At 38.5% G+C, this 17,727-nt stretch overlaps 1 protein-coding gene across 2 annotated transcripts; it reads right to left on the bottom strand.

Annotated features, from left to right (window-relative positions):
- Positions 1–598: 598 nt before the first annotated feature.
- eif2b4 (eukaryotic translation initiation factor 2B, subunit 4 delta) lies at positions 599–7,991 on the bottom strand. Of its 2 annotated transcripts, none has more exons than XM_041804584.1 (13): positions 7,924–7,991; positions 7,358–7,395; positions 6,603–6,783; positions 6,267–6,476; positions 5,697–5,779; positions 3,716–3,807; positions 3,500–3,614; positions 2,265–2,341; positions 2,035–2,137; positions 1,770–1,897; positions 1,321–1,498; positions 1,052–1,232; positions 599–945 (listed from the first exon to the last, which is right to left on the bottom strand). In XM_041804584.1, the coding sequence occupies exons 1-13, from the start codon at positions 7,943–7,945 to the stop codon at positions 746–748; spliced, it is 1,608 nt and encodes a 535-aa protein (XP_041660518.1). In that variant the 5' UTR covers positions 7,946–7,991; the 3' UTR covers positions 599–745. The 2 variants fall into 2 exon arrangements, with proteins under 2 accessions (XP_041660518.1, XP_041660517.1); XM_041804583.1 differs by having other exon boundaries at positions 6,594–6,783.
- Positions 7,992–17,727: the final 9,736 nt, after the last annotated feature.

Raw genomic sequence — 17,727 nt, forward strand, 5'->3', positions numbered from 1 at the left:
GCCACCTACCAGGACATTTTAGAGCACCTCATGCTTCCATCTGCTGAGTTATGGAAATACTGATTTCCTTTTCCAGTGGACTTGGCACCTGTCCACAGTGAAGCCAGAACTACCAGAAACTGGTTTGCATACCCAGGTATTACTGTGGTTGACTGGCCAACCCAGCAGTGCCACGGACTGACTGGCTCCATGCCACGTGGCATAGGTGCAGTTATTTGTGCAAAAGGAGATCCATCCAGCTATTGAGTGCATAAATTAATATAATTTTCCATTTTTCAGACTAGTGTTTTGAGATATTCTAATATTTTCAGATAGTGGATTTTTGATTTTTTTTTGTCAGCCATATTTGTCAAGATTTTTAAAAAAGTCTTTCACCTTGTATGAGATAATTGTAGAATATTTTGAAGTTTCACTTGTTGAATTAAATCACAGTAAAAAAGATGCACTTGTATTTTGTCATAAATAACCAGTTCACACACATCTACTGAGATCTTGCTATCTACCAATTATGAAAAAACTACTCTTCACACTAGATCAATGAGCTGATCAAACCTCTGTATTGATGGGATTTCTATAACAAAAACACACATGGACTCTGTTTAAAAAGCTTATGCCATTTCAGATATATATTTATTGCATGCTCAAAGCACAATATTTTGTGTTGTGTGCGTGCAATCAAGCGCACAGACTCCTCCGTGGCGACAGAGAAACAGCCTTCAGGCTCAGGCCGGAATGAGAAGATCGTTCACTGGTCCACGTTTTTGACCCGCAGGACCACCGGGACCGAAGTGCACGGGATCATTCCCAGATCTGTGATAACTAGGTCTACAAAATCAGGCGGTGTCACGTCATAGACCAGGTTGAGTAGGCCAAGTGAGGGCACCTGTTGCCAGTGCTCGAGCTGGGTTTTCCCTTTCCGCGTCACGATAAGGTCATCAGGGTCATCTGGAAAGAAGAGTTGTAATGACGTATTAATGTGATTGAATCAAACATAAGGAACTTTAAAAAGACAGTGTCACGATTCAGCAAACAGCAGTCATTTTTCTCTTACCTAGTTCATTAGACACAAAAGAGTCTGTCTGCACCCTCTCGCAAAACTTATAAGTCTCACAACACACCAGCACAGGCACGTTAAAGGCTTTGGCCACCAGAGCTATCTGCGACGTCCCTACACGAGACATGACATAGCCATTGGCCAGCAGGGCGTGCGCACCAAGGAACACCTTCGATACCTTCAAGATCAACGTTTAGAGAATTAACAAGACAGGAACATAAGAAATTCTAACATAAATCTTTGTGAAATTATTAACACTTGATTACCTCTGGAAGGATGTAGGACACAGCTGAGATAAGGACGTAGGTGCAGCTAATTCCTTTCTGGACGAGACGCCTCAGAGCCTCCCGGCCCTCCAGTCGAGGTCTGCTGTCCACCACGATGACCCGAAACTTCCTGTTCTTCTCAAAGGCCTCGAACAAAATGTGGTTGACCAGTGAGGAGCTGAGCAATGGGAGATTGAATCAACAATAGTCAGCAGTAGTCAACAGTAATACTACAGAAAGAGAATGGGGAAGGAAGGTAAAGATTTGATTGCTGGCATGGGGAAAAAGGGAACAGAAAGTCAGAGGAGTGTTTAAAAGTAGAACTTAAAGCTGCATTAGCTTGACATGACAAACTATCACACAGTGGGTGTGTAAACAGAACTGCCGACTCTATATCTGAAACTAGAATGAAAAACAGATAAAATTACACATAGCCGTTTTAGACTTACCATCCATAAATTAGAATGACATCCCCATCACTGATCTTTTCTATGGAGGACTTGGCAATAGCTTTAGCAGCAAGAATGATCTTCTCATTAATGTAGCACTCGATACAGTTCAGCAGTTTGCTTTTAGCCTAAACACAGGATGAGAGGAAGCAAAAGTGTGATGGAGAAGGAAACAGTCTTGTATCAATGCAGTATTCCACTTTTCATGTTCTGTAATGCGTTAAAACCCCTGGTTGCATCATGGAAAATAAAAAGTGACAATAACCTCTTCTTCTTTGCACTGACTGGGGATATTGGAGATCTCTTTCTTGATGTATTTGATTGCATTACCCATGCTGGCTGACAGAGGGCGACATTGATTCAGAAAACTGTAAGAAAAAAATGATAATTTCTGTGAGAATTGGAGAATTTCACAGCTAGTACGAAGCACAAATAAAAAGAGTGAACAATAAACCCAGTAAATTTCACAGATTTATTGATAAATGCTTTTTATACCTGATATAAGGTTTCAATTTGTTGACCAAGTCTCTTGACAGCTCCTCATTTGGAGGTGTGGTATAGTCCCTTATTACCTGAGGAGAACAAATACATGATTTTATTTTTCGTACTTTAAATATGAGTTCATAAAAATGGAAAATAAACGTCAAACTCATACTAGAGAAAGCAGTATCTTACAAAATTGAGGTGAGATAGTTAGCTGCGTAAAATTTCCCACTGAGGAGAGGGAGCCCTAACTGAAGCAGCCAGAAACAGCCTGGCTGCAGACAGTACATCTCTGACAGCCCCTCTCACAGAGCAATCAGGTGAGACACCATCTCTGTCAGAAACGAAGTGCTGTAATTTGCTGTCACAACGTATCTCCAGATTTTTTTAAGTCCAACTTTATTCAGAAACAAAGCCTGACAATTACATTCACAAAATAACAACATAGCAACATTTCATAAATAAAACAGAGAAAAATGTTGGCGGTCTAATCTGAATTAGCTACGCTAGCTACATAATTAACAATACTATATAAGCCAATGTAGCTAAGTTAGCTTCAGCAATGTCAACTTCAGCAAACGGAGCAAGAGCTAATGAAGCTATGTAGATAACTTAGCTACCTAACTTATTTAGCTGCTTTGTCAGCTGAGCTTTAGCTACGTAGCTACATAAGCTACATAACTTAGCTTTTAAAGGGCTACGCTAGAATGTTTTCATAGAGGACAAGCCCTTTCCCTGTAAGGGTGCTTCATGTTTTGTAATGAAGTTTTGCAGGTGAGGTTTTTAACTTTTGATATCCTAACCCTTACCTTAAACAGAAGTTTAATTCAGTTTTATTTCAAACATTTTAGTGTGTATTTGTGTTCTGACAGAGATGTCTACTTGATCACCGATCACTGTTTTTTTTTTCCATCAATTTTAGTACTTTTTAGCACTATTGAATTTAATAGTACACATGCTATTGAAAATTTTGTCAATTTTGAATGCAACACATCCTTAATTTAGGTGATTAAATCAAAGCAATGATGTTTATATTCTTATGGTATTTCCATCCCCAATTGCATGATCTTTGTGTTTTAAACAATTGCTACTGACTACATGTAAGGCAATCAGAAGTGTGTCTGGTATCTGCTCACATCTTCCACTTTGACTGAACTTGATTACAGACAGAAGCAAACAAAAGCAGCCTTGTTTTTTGCCATGATGGCACAGTTAAGCTCTTAGACTAAACAGGCTTTGCTCTGTACCTGTTTGAAGGCATGCAGGAGAGCAATAGAGCGAGCGTTAGACCCTGCCACTATTCCCTGTGAGTACTGGAGACCCAGTCGAACGATAGCAGGATGAATCACTGTGGAGGGAATGCTGCAACACACAAAAACAGCCAAATACAACCAGTGAGATTACAGATTATCTTTGAGAATCAAGGAATCATTTAGAGAGCTCTGCTAACTGTGTCCGTTTACCCAAGTTGCTGTGTTAGAGGAGCTTTACGGCTGTACTGGTGGAGATGAGAAAACAGGCTGACTTTGTAGCCGTAGTCTGACCGGAGCGGAATCTGAAACAAAGCAGATTAGATTAGACTGCTATCAATCCCAAATCATTAGCAGGAAAAGTAGTTTATGAGGAAACCGTATATTCACAGCACAGCAAAGAATTCAAACAATAAAATATGTCTGAGGTCAGAACTCTACTAATGATAGGTTGCTCTCCAATAAACAGCAGATAGTTATTCATTTTTAAGAAAAAGCTGGTTTCAAATGCAAACACAGCAGAATGAGATTTAATCATAAACATGCACACAAACCAGCTCTGTTTCAATAAAACAATAAAATAACTCATCAAATAGACAAATCCCATTGACTGGTTTGCATACTTAACTCTTAAGTAATAACACAAACAGCAAAAACTAACTAGCAAACAAAATAATCTTGACAAATATATTCAGCACACATTTACAGAGGTTAGAGCTTGACCTTTGAAGTAGCATTGTACCCTGGTGTCTGAAAGAAATGTTCAGTACAAGCACATGCAGTTATGACTCTGGGTTAGACGAGGTTACAGTGGTGAACACAATTTATTCCTAACACTGTATGTGAAAGTAATTAAGGAAATTTGAGAAGTTGTTGCGAATCCACTTAAATCATACACTGATTAATGCCAGATCCTAGCTTATTTTCAATTAATAGATAACACATTGTGTATTGGTTCTTTACATAAATCTTCTACATAGGGTGCTGTCTTAGGCTTCAAAATGAAACCAAATTTTATTCTTTTTTGCAATATAAGCTTTGCATCAAGGGTTGTAGTCAACTATAATTAAAATGTAAGAATAATTTTAGTTAACTTAAACTAAAATTAAAAATATTTACAAAAAGATGTAAACTAACTAAAGTCGGAATTTTACTGTTACTGTTTTTACAAAACTAACTAAAATGAAAAAATTAGCAAGAAAATATCCTTAGTTTTTATCTTTGACAGAAGCATACTGACTGGGTAAAGTAAAATGGCCTGATTTAATTGAAGAAGATTTCACACAATGGCAATTTTAGGTCTTAGATCTTGAGCTGTAGAATAAAATATGAACAAATAAAATGAGGGGTAAAGAGCATATTTTTTTAAATTGTCTAATGTTTACTTTTTCTGGCCCTTTTTGGTCTCGCCCCTGACAAGTATCCCGCATTACTGAAAATACACTTAAACTAATCAAAACTAAAGTAAAATGAAGCATTTTTGCAAAGTAAAAACTAAACTAACAAAACATCAGTAAAAAACTAAACTAAACTAAAATTAAAACCAAAAAGGGAAAAATAATAAAAAATAAAATAAACAATGCCAAACTATTGCCTTCCTCACAGGATGTAAGCAGCTAAACGCTCTTACATTCCCATCATGCAGTCAAATGAAACTAAGACTAGCCATCAGCCACCATCAGAGTTATACTTGTAATTTTTGTGTTTAAAAAAAATTTGTCCTTATCATTTTGGATACAAGAGAAATAAATTGAAATACAGTGAATTTCCAGCTAAGCTAGCTAAGTTTCTCTTGTATTGTATTCATCACACTTCATGTCATTATCACAAAACTGAAAGATAGTACTGTGTATTTCATTTTTTCTCCATGTATTTCATTTTTTCTCCATATAGTGTGAGCTTCAAATAAAATAGATTTAAAGTCCAAAATAATTAAATGACAACTGTAAGATTCAAATGTTCATTTACCATAAGCCTATAAACACTGCATTTATTTGGGTTGACTACCTGTTAATTTTGTATACAGCAATATTGCAGAAAAAAAAACAATACTGCAATTTATCCTTTTTCCTTTATTGTTCAGCCTTAATGCTCACAAAGTCTGACAGGCAGTATTTTCTTATTAAGTCAAGTGAAACTAAATCAGATATGCTGTTTTCACATAGATTTTGAAGATGACACAAAGGCATCTTACCTGTTGTCTTTCCAGTTTCTTTGCCAGTTTCTTTAAAACCTCCGGGTTGTCCACCTGTACATGTTCTGGAAGTCTCTTCACCACTAAAACACATGAGAAAAAACTATTTCAAATACAATACAAAACAATAACTTTATTTATCCGTGAAGGGAAACTCATTTGTCTGGAATAGGGATGCATGATATTATCAGATATTGTACCAGCAGGTCCAGGTATAAAAATGTATGCCAATATTTAAAACTACCATATCAGCTTAAAAATATCAGCCAAATGTACAAATAGGTTTGTGAAGTTTTAGGCAGGACCAACAGATCTACATCAGCAGAAATCTTAAAATGTACTGAGGATTGAGGTTTGTTCCTCCTTTCATCCTGGAGATTTAAAGTGTTTTTAAGGACAGGCGTTTTAGGCCTGAACTTTATTTATACATCACTATCAATATCAATATTGGCTAAAATGAATTTGTAAATAAATTTGTAAAAAAAAAAACCTGTATCAGGCACCCCCCATTTCCAATTATTTCAGATTGTGTGCATGACAATGATTTTGATCTCCAGGCTATCACAGTACCTGGCTGCAGCTCATTAGGCGGTGCTTTAGATTTCCCTGTGGCTGCCTGTTGTCCTGCGTCTCCCTTCTTGCCCTGTTTGGAGGCCCTCTCAGCTTCTTGTCGAGCTCTCCTCTCAGCTTTTAACTCGGCTTTACTCTTAGCTGGCTTATCTGCTGGGGCGGGAGTTTCTGATGCAGGCACAGGGACTGGAGCAGGCACCGCTGAAGGAGCTAAGGGGTTCAGAATCAGAATGCCTTTACTGTCATTGTGAGCTCAGCATACAATGAAACTTAGAGGTATCAAGAAATGAATCACAGCAACAACACAACTTATAATGCTGTCCTTACAAAAGTCACCTTTTTGTGGTGTGGGTTGTGATGTGGGCTGGGTTGATGGGGGATCTGAAGTGACATTCTTCTTTTCTTTCCCCCCTTCCTGTGAAGATTTATCTTCTTTCTTTTCTTTGCTTTTCTTCTGCTGTTTCTTCTCTTTTCTCAGCCGCTGCTTCTCCTCTTTGGTCAGCTCTTTGCCTTCAGTCTAAAAAAACAAACAAGTTAAATAGAGAATAATAAACTGTATTGCTATTTGGCTTTAATCATTAGAGTTGGCTTATGTCTAGCATATGTCCTGAGTGAAATATAGCCATGAAGATTGATTATTTCTTGTACTGCCACGTTGTGTGTTGTTAAAATATGATCCCAGTCTAGCGCCCACCATACATTTAGACTGAAGTTACCAAGTAAAAGTTGTGAAACAGAAAATATTTTTCTAACAATATAGAAATAATACACAAACCTGGAGTCTGGCTTATTCCCTAACAAAAGCAAATGCTGACAGACTTCACCCATCAAAAGGCTGATATCACATTGCTCTGCTTCGCAAGTCTAAAATTGTTTAAATAAATGATAAATACAATCAAAAAGATAAAGTTAATGAATAAATGTTTTGTTAGAGGTTTAAAAGCAGTTTAATGCAGTGTCAAACCGAATGTTCTAGTGGTATAAGGCCTCTTTTAAGTTATCATTCATCAGTGATCAGTCATTGGCTCCTCTTTTAAATATGAAGTCTTTTATGAGTCACTGCAATGATGAAAATTAAGGATTAAACCAACCTTTGCTCGTTCAATATCATCTTTCTTGATAGCACCATCTGAAAAACAGAAATTATTAAAATATCAAATATTCTATAATCACAAATTTCTGTTAAATCTTTGTCCACAGGCAGTTCTGACTAGAGCCAGCCCCTGATCTTAAACTATTCCTTTATTTCTGTGATGCTGTAAGCGGACTGTATGACACTGGACTTTCTGCGTTTGCATCATGCTAACGACAGCAGCATCAGAAGCACCAGGCTGCCACCAAATATATATAGCCCGGCCACAAATTAGAACACAACCATATCCTGTTTAGTTAACTCTAAATAGCGCTGAAAAATATGATGCAACAACATCGTGATAACCGCTCACTCTGTTCAACGCACTGTTACTATTGAATTGCCTGAAGTGCTAACATTAGCATTACTAGCACAAGAGATGAAACATTTCTACAAGCCTGTTTTAAAGACTAAAATAATACATATAATGACTGCATGTAATCCTTTCTTACCGTTTATGTAAAAGGTTATCACAATATCTGGAAACGGCTACAAACTCCAGCTGTTAAATACTCTCAAACTCACCTGTGTCTCCACTGTCAGCCATGTTTACGCTGCCGCTTCACTTCCGACTGCTGCCACAGAAACTACCGCCAAGGAAAATGTATACTGCCCCCCGGTGGGGGACTGAAGTACTTTCAACCCCGCTTCCAAGTATGTCTGGCTTTGCATCAATGGAATAAAATGTGCTTTACATTGATTCGTCTTTTAATATTGTCATGTTGTGATATTTGCACTTTTGTCATAAAGCTTCATCTTCGTCGTCATGGAAACAGTCTCAATTCATTAACCTATTTCACTTGTGAATCTTAGATTGAAGGGGGGATTTCGCTAATTTGGAGGCCCAAGGCAAACACCTACATATTAGGCCCTTTCCAGTTTACCTACAAGCAATCATAGCATGTGAACAAATTATTTAGAAGAATCCCTTGTCAAGTAACAATGCAAAAACACACACAGACACACAGGGACCATCTGGCTTGTTACCAGTGCACAGTTCAATAAGCCTTCATCTCTGATGGTATGGGGTTGCATTAGTGCCTATGGCGTGCTTGCACATCTGGAAAGGCACAATCAATCCTGAGAACTTCTTTGAAAAAGAAGAGTCCGGTCTGAAACTGCCTGCCTGAAGTCTAGACCTTTCATCAACAGAAAACATTTCAGATCTATTTTTTGGCGTACTCTCTATACCAGTGTTCAAATCTGCATGTCCCCCCTACACGTATTTATGAAAAGCTAAGCCCCCCTCCAAGATTTACCATGTCATCAGTGATGTACAGATCAAGCTGTCAACCTAGCTGTCGATTCTGAGGATGGCGTACGGGTGGGTCCCTGTATCATTCCAGTGGCTGTAGGAGTATATGGCTGAGTAAATGGCTCGCTGTCATCAGACCATCACCCAAAGCTGCACTTCATCTTGGGAACATATTACCATATTGCCAGGTAAAAAATGACCAGCTCCACAGGTTGCCTCCATATATATAAAAACTTGGGCTGCAGTCGCAGCAGTGTAAACAACTCACCAAAACGCTCCAGTTTGTTATTATTTCTGTTTCTGCTTCAACTTTGATATGATTGAAGATGCCCCATATTTTGATTTAGTTGAAGTGGTATGCTTGTGTGTATAGACCAGTGTCTGTGTGTGTGTGTGTGTGTATGACCTTATGACATTATAAGCAAAGGCCTTCAGGTGCCACTGTTTTTCATTCATTCTGTTTCATGTGGTTTTAGTGCAGAAGTTCAAATAAACATCAAGCTTAACTGTTGCCATTGACAAAATCCCAGCTTAATAGGCATACATACAATTGCTCTTGACAAAAGAGAGGAGCTGTTTATTTTCAAGTAAACTTTTAAACAAATTTTCTGGTTAAGGAATCATTTACGAGAAAAAAAACTAGAAATGTTTTACTTTGAAAGTCATAAATGTAGGTCAACCACAATGTAGAAGTTCTGATCATGTAAAGTTGAAAGACCAACCACTGTTTTTAGTTCGGTTTCTTGTACATTTTTGAAATTACAATGTTGTAAAATTATTTCAAAATCTTGATTTTTAAAAAAAGTTTCTTGTCAAAATGTAACACTTTTTAAACTTGGAAGTTTTTAGGGTTTTTTCCTTAATTTCCAACTTTTAAACTCTGAAATTCCAGGTTTGCTTTCTTGTATAAATACAACTTTAAAATGAATTTAAAAAATCAGTTTTCCTCAACATTTATTTAGTCTGATATATATGTCGTAGTTTGATTGGGGCTGTATTAACTGGTGCTGCTAATTAAACATTCAACAATGCTGCATTAACATTTCTACACCGTAGAACTAACATCAGAGATTTTAAGTAATGGAAATAGATGTTTTGATAATCATTATTCATACATTTATTTTGGGTTAACGTGACTTTTATAAGTTAAACAACACTGAAAAAACTTTACTACAGTTGACCAAAATTGAGAAGAAGATTTTCAGGCCACAACTCACTAAAATTTTGCAAAGGCAGGTCTATAACCATTATGTCAAAGTCTGACTTGTTTGTTTATAAAACAAAGAAAGAAATCTGGGCTGAAACCTCTGTGGTAGTTGAACTGTGATGCTGACATTAATCATTTGGACATGATGATAAAGATGAACAAAAATGTAAATATTTTGGGGGCTGCAATTTTCGCTCTATCCTTTTTAAGAAATAAAATCAATCAAAGATGCTGTTTAACATGAAGGAATGCCATTTTTAACAAACTCAAAGAATATTCTGAATAAAGTAATGGACACGAGATAAACAGACTACATGAATCACTCATTTATTAAGCTTAAGACTTTTCAGACTTAAAGTCTATTATGACAAAGAGTTTATTCATTGATGCAATTAGGCCAAGTTAACTTTATTTTATGACTGCAGGAAAGACTCAATTTACACTCAACATATTTAAACTGAGATGCTATGAGAAATTTTTACTCTAAGAGTTGGCTCTATAAACATCTGGATTCCTGTCTTTTATTGTAAACATTTATCAGGAATGTGATTTACATTTGTGTGTCATCAGTAACTTTTATTTGTATTTTTGAAGCATACATGTCCACATGGAAAACAACACAGACCTAAAGTGCTTAATAATAGGCGGGTATCTGTGAAGTAAGCAGCATTTACACCACACGGCCTTTGTGTCTTTGCTTCCACGCTGGTGTCTGCTGACTGAATTCACGACGCAGTAGCTGGTTGAAGGGGACCAAACCTCACAGAAACACCTGACTTGGTTCCGTTTGACCAGCCACAGCAAGGCGTGTTGCATCAGCGAGACAGAGAGAGAGGGAGAGAGTGAGGAGGAAGTACATAGGCAGAGTGGAAAAGAAGGAAATGAGAGGGGAGAAGGAGCGGGAATAGAGGGTGGGCATCATCCTCTGGAGGCGGGGTTGTCCTCTTCAGCCTTACCTGATGAAACACAGAGAGATGAAATATCATCAGTGACTCACTCATGAACATAGTCTGCATAGCTACAAGCGCCGCCATGTTACCGAGCAGACCAGGTCCTATTTAGAGACCTGGGAACCCTGACAGCCGGTGACATCGCCCTACTTCCATCCAAATCCGGCCTACAGGAGCAAAACCTTCACCCTCACTGACAGCTCCCTCCCTCCCTCTGCTCCCCTCTTCCCTTTTTTGAGACCCACTCCTGTGGGTGCTATAATGGGTGACAGCTGCGCTCTGTCAATCCTCTTTGACTGTCAGCCGGTTGGGCAGGGCAGGCATTTTTTCAAGAAGTCCCTGAGACCCCCCGATGAGCTGCCCGGGGAGTAACGCTAAACTGCACACGTGCCTAAGCTGAAGGAGAGAGAGCGGGCCTTTTTCACCTGTTGTCCTCACACAAACACGCTCATGAACCCTGACCTCCTCCCCCTCCTGGCTCATAAAACAGACACTCTGACAACTGTGCTGAATGAAAAATCAAACAAATAAAAAGCAGAATATATGATTAATCTTCTTCCTTTTGCTGTCGGTGCGATCGTCCCCTTGAAACCACACACTTCCTTACATTCCATAAGTGGTGTATTAATATGGGGATATAAGGAAGCATGTCTTCACAAGGGGTAACAACTGGATTCAGCTCCTTGGGGCACAAAGCAGCCTTTCATAGTCACACAGATGCAGACACGCAGGAGGAACCCAGCTTAATAACTGTGGCAGAGCAACGTGAAGGCAGTAAAAGTGATGGCGGCAAATACTAGATAGGAAATAAATGCTTTATTCTAACATAAGAGGGAATTCAAGTTTGATTTCTACTGAAAGTGCACCTTATTTGAGATCCTCTAGTATGTAGGGCCTACTTGCATGAAAAAAACTATGCCTGTCTCTTATGTTCTCTTCTAGATAAAGTTTAAAGCTCTTAAATACCTGGAAATAGAGATATTTGAACACCAATGTGATGTTGGAAAGCTTGATCATGTTTAAATGACTGTAGAGGGTGAGGCAAATTCTGACTTCCAGCATGCAAAGGTCACTCTCTACACATAACATCATGCCTGAAAGCAACTGCCATGCAAAAATGCTCTCTATATAACTGTTTCAAGACAAGAAATGATGAAAAAGTTATACATAAATGGAGCTGTAATGTTTTAAAACTCACCTTCAAGTCTGTTGTGTCTCCTCTTGAGCAGCTGGAGTTGAGCAGGAGGCCCCTTTGCTAAGGCTACCCCGTCCCTGACAAGTCTAACCACCGCTCCGTCAACCAAATGGCCTTAAAAAGACTAACCCTGCCACTTTGTGAGAGGCACATGTCAGATCAATAAATGATCCTGATTCTTTCCTGTATCACACCTCAAGCTTCCCCTCACCTGTCTGAGGTGTCAGGCTCCTCCACAGTGGGCCATGGGAGTCCATCGTAAAACTTGCAGAAGGATTTAAACAACTGGTTTGACACCTGATTTTACTCACATTGTAGTGGAAATCAAGGAAACTAGAAGGGTAGTAAGTCTGAGTTTTGACTAAGCAGAAAAAGGTAGATAAAAAAGAGCAACCTAAGAGAAGTTTTAGAAAAGATTGTGGCCAACAACACTTTAAAAACGTCCTAACTCTCAGTACAAAGCTACACTTTACCCCCTAGCCTTCCTCATTTTCCTCCTCTCCATCTCAGCCCTCCTGCCACCTCCTCCGTATCTGACCCGGTGGATTGTGCCCACAGCAGGCCTTGCAGATCGGCCTTTTCTATCCCGCCCAGGAGCGCCCCCCTCCAAAGCGGCCTCCCACCTGTTGGTGTCCTTTAGAAGCCCGGGCCTCTCCTGCGCCTCCTGTCCGGCCCAATCAGGGCCCTGACAGGGGGGAGCCAGCCTGTGAAATCACACCTCTCAGCTGTTCACACTGGGCTCGAGACACCCTACACCCCTGCCGTTCCTCTGTTCAACCCCCCCCAACTCAAAAAGACCCCACCACAGCCCCACCCTGCGTGTATTTTACACCGAATGTCAATGGCTGCTTCTGGGAGCAAAAAAAAAAAAAAAAGAAAAAAAAAAAAGGAGTAAAGAGAGGGATACAAGGAAACAAGGAAGCAACTGCAGGGTGGGCGGGTTTTATTGGGTTTGGGAGAAGCCGGAGCAGCAGTGACAGCAGGCCGGGAGTCACAGCTGAAGACAAGGTTGAGTTTCATCCTTGTTTGGTTTTTGTGCTTCACTTAAGGAAAAAGTGACAGATGTCAGTCATTTAGCTAACGTCTGATTTGATGTCATGTAGCTAGTGTTGATTTTTCTTTGGGAGAAAGCCCAAACAAATCAATCAATCTGCTGAAATATAAGCCTCTGTTAATGAAGCTCACTCAATGATATGTGAGGAGTGTGAAAATGTTATATGGGTGTTCTTATAGCCCAATAAAACTTGAGCAATAAATCTCAAGTGGCTACAAGGTGACCATCCTGCCGCCATGACACTTAGAAAACAACATAGGATGAAACAGGAGCCGCATTTGATCTGCATTTACAGAAAGAAAAGGCAAGATGAAAGGATGGAAGTGTAAAAAACACATCAGCTAAAACAGTGCATTGAGAACCAAAGAGCTCAACCTGATTCCCATTAGCACTTGAGTGTCAGTTTTCTCTCTAATATTATCTTCTTAGTGATCATAAAGACTCTGGAGATCCTTATATGACTGTATTGGAGCATCTGTGCGACCACACAGTGACCAATACTGTAGAGGCTCGGGCTCAGGGTTCATTTTCCTCTGCTGCAAGCACAAGCCGCTCCGCTAAGGTCAACACCTGTGTTCTAAAATCAGCGCGGGGTTGGGTGTGATAGGAACCCGGGCCTCATTCACAGAAAGCTCCAGCTCAGAGAGGGGGGCTTATATTGAAACCTAATAGTCTCGCTATTTTCGAGGCACTCGCTGTCCACAAATAGCCTCCCCATCGCATCTTTGTAGCTCCTGCTTTTTCTTTCTCTCCCCGCACTCAGGATGTTGTTTAAATTTGACAGTTGTTCGATATTTCCCATGGCCCCAAGCCAGGGTGTATCACAAATGCAACATTTCCACTAATGTCAGCTATGCGCCAAGGCCTGGCCAGATATATCTGGGTGCTGAGAATATCAGATGGCTTTTGTTGTTGAGTGGATTCCTCGGTCACTCACACCGGACACAATGGTTAAGACACAAATCATGATCCTGCTGTTCCTCCTAACAGCTGATCGCTGTCACATACAGCGGAGGATCAGCCAACAAACAGATCAGATGAAGAGTGTCTCATCTAATCATCTGTTCTTCTTTCATCATCTGTCATACATCATGCAAAAGATCTCATCTTACAGTCTGATTCTTCTTTCATCTGTCAACTCCTCCTCTGTTTAATTTATCAAAGCACCAATCCTCAGCCAGGTGATCATTTATAAGTCAAAGAAATCCCACAAAAAATGTTCACAAAACATCAGAGGTGAAAGTGATGGGTTTGGCCATCAACTAAGGAAAAACATTTAAGTAGAGTACAAGTTCAGTTTTTACATTTTGTTGTTGTGTTTATTTTGTAAGTCCATCCATAACTTATGACACAATACAATATCAAAAACTGATGACACAAAGATGAAATACAATTAAACGATACAATAAAACACAGCGTAATGCTATTCAATGTGATATGATACAACTGCATAACATAACATTTCTTATGACACATTACAGAATCAAATGATAAAATATAATTCCACACAAAATCATATGATACCAAACAATATGAATCGATACAATACGAAACACTACAACCTAAGCGGACAAGACACATACAACATGGTTTGGTGCAACACCGTCTGACAGGATATGTTACTAACAATACTACATGATGACATTTAATATAATAAAAGGCTGAAAGGAGTACATTCTATGGTCCAACTTTCTAAAGTGCACAACCATAAAAGACTTACAAGAAAACTGTAGGGTCAGCACTCGAAAATACCCTGTCAAGTTCTTTTAATCATGGGTAAGATGGTGCAAAAGACTCAACAAACGTGTTTAGACAGGCAGTGTTCTTCAGCATTGTAACAGTCTCTCGTACACAATTAAAATATAATACCATAATACCTCAACACAGTACTGAAGGAAAGATTAAGTTATAATACAACTAATATGATCTGATACAATACAGTGTGATATAATTAAGTTCACTATCTGTACCTTAGCATAGCATACCTATTGTTCATTCTTCTGAGGAGTTGAATAAATAAATGTGCTTAATCACACTCTTATGGTGTTGTTTTTGAAATCCAGAAGAATTCAGGCAGTCATTTGGTTCATCACAATACAACAAGATACAACATATTACAACATGATATGACATGATACGACACGATACGACATAATATCACATGATACGAAATGATACGACATGATATGACACGATATGATATGATATGACATGATAGGACACGATACGACATGATATGACACGATACAACATGATATGACATGATAGGACACGATGCGACATGATATGACACGATACGAAATGATACAAAACGATACGACACGATATGAAATGATATGACACGATACAACATGATATGACATGATAGGACACGATGCGACATATGACACGATACGAAATGATACAAAACGATACGACACGATATGAAATGATATGACATAATACCACATGATACTACACGATACGACATGATACAACATGATACGACACAATACGACATGATATGACACGATGCTATGTGATACGACAAGAAACAACATGATACCACACGATACATCATGAAACGATGCAATGCAATGCAATGTGATACAATTTGATATGATATGACATGATTTGATCCATAAGGGTACAATGGAATTGTAAGATAAGATATGATAAAATATGATATGGCATGAAATGACAACACAATATTATATAATACAATAAGATACGATTCAATACAAAGCGTTACTCTATGAAACGAGACAATAAGGTATGATAAGATGTGACACAACACAATACAATAAGATACGATACGATACAATATGATATGAAGCATTAAGATAGACGATAGGATATGATACCATATGATATTATATGATTGCCACAACACAATATGATACGATATGATACCATATGGAATGAAGCGATATGGTATGATACGATATGATGGGATACGATATGATACAATATGATACAAAGCAATATGACATGGAACGAAAGATACAATTTGGTACGATACGAGATGACAGAGCACAACTCGATTCAATATGAAACAAATGGATATAACATGATACATGATATATATGAAATGATATGGTAACACAGTACAATACATTACGATCTAGAAGGATACAATTAAAAAAGGTTACTGTATGTTACGATACCATATGACACAATACAATACTAAAAAATGGTACAATATGACACAGTATGATAACATCATAAAATAACATAACATAACATAACATAACATAACATAGGATAGCATAGCATAAGAGAGCACGGCATAGCATAGCATAGCATAACAGAACATAACATAGCATAGCATAGCTCAGCATAGCACAGCACAGCACAGCACAACATAACATAACATAACATAACATAACATAACATAACATAACAAATAATAACATACAATTTCATAGACAATATGTATGATCATATGGTAATACTTAAACTAAACAATAACTTAAGATACTTTAACATGGGTAAAAGATGCTGTTTTCATGAATTATGAATATGGTGTGCCTAGAGATTTCGGCTTGATATTTGATGTGTCTTAGGAAAAAAGAGTGTGAAAATCCCTCTACAATACCATACCATACCATACCATACTGTACCACTCCATACCATACCATACCAAACCATTCCAAACCATTCCATTCCATTCCATACTATACCATACCATTCCATACCATACCAACTGCAAAACTACCAACTTGGTTTCATCGTATTGCTCTGTTTAAACAAACCTTGATTTCTTTTTACATTCCACAACAGGTCATGGCTGGAAAAAAATCAGAGGGGATGTTTCACTACTTCATTTGCACAAAAGAGAAAATAAGTCACTATATCACACTACAGGAATTATTTGGGGAGTGTATCACAACTTTGGTTAATCAGAAACCCTGAAAAATTAATCATTTACACTTTCTTTTATGGTTTTATTTTTTGATGGATCATTAAAACTTGAGCTGATTTTCTAAATTGGTGCTTGTTTTAGGTCACTAGTATAAAACAGAAAAGTCAAAAGGCCTGTGTTAAAACCAGGACATAGAAAATGGGAGAGCAACCTGACCTTGTATCAATAGGTATGTATCAGTTCAGTGTGTTATTAAAGGTTTTATCTCATCAAGTGTTTTTTAAGTACAGTTATTGAGCTAGAATGGTATGACAACAGCACAGAAGCTCAGCAGTTGTGTTGCATGTTTTCTGCAAATTGGGTCAGTGAGGTTATTTTTAACCCATGTTCACATACCGGGGCCCCCGTTTGCTAATCACTTTGTTCCCCCCTCTGTCAGAGCCATCATACCCTGATGCCAATGTCCTGGCACTGCTTCTACGGAGGTCACAACACACTTTTCTCGGCAGGAGGAAATTATTTCCCTTGGGACAGCAGGTAGGAGTTTAGCCTGACTAACCCCAGAGCAGTTCCTCCTGCTGTGGAGAGTGAGGATTTCTACTGGTATAAATAAACCTCCAGCTGACACCAGATCAGGTCGTGCACATGCACAAGACAGGACACTGGGTGGATTAGGAGCTGTTCTTAGGAGGGAAGTCTGTTCAGGAAGTGAAGACTTAGCTTTAAATTTCACTATTGATATTCATATAAAAGCAATTGTACAATACATTCAATTGGGATTTTGAGCTTTCTTTGTATTTCATGTGAACATGTGACTGAAAACA

The sequence above is a fragment of the Cheilinus undulatus genome, linkage group 14, assembly GCF_018320785.1.
Source record: "Cheilinus undulatus linkage group 14, ASM1832078v1, whole genome shotgun sequence".
Classification (NCBI taxonomy): domain Eukaryota; kingdom Metazoa; phylum Chordata; class Actinopteri; order Labriformes; family Labridae; genus Cheilinus; species Cheilinus undulatus.

What these genes read in the sequence shown, in the direction of transcription:
- eif2b4 (XM_041804583.1), bottom strand. Translation starts at nt 7,945, where the DNA reads ATGGCTGACAGTGGAGACACAG. An exon ending in GGCTGACAGTGGAGACACAG is followed by an intron (nt 7,396 to 7,923) that starts GTGAGTTTGAGA and finishes TCTGTTTTTCAG; the next exon opens with ATGGTGCTATCAAGAAAGAT. An exon ending in ACCACAAAAAGGTGACTTTT is followed by an intron (nt 6,477 to 6,593) that starts GTAAGGACAGCA and finishes TGAACCCCTTAG; the next exon opens with CTCCTTCAGCGGTGCCTGCT.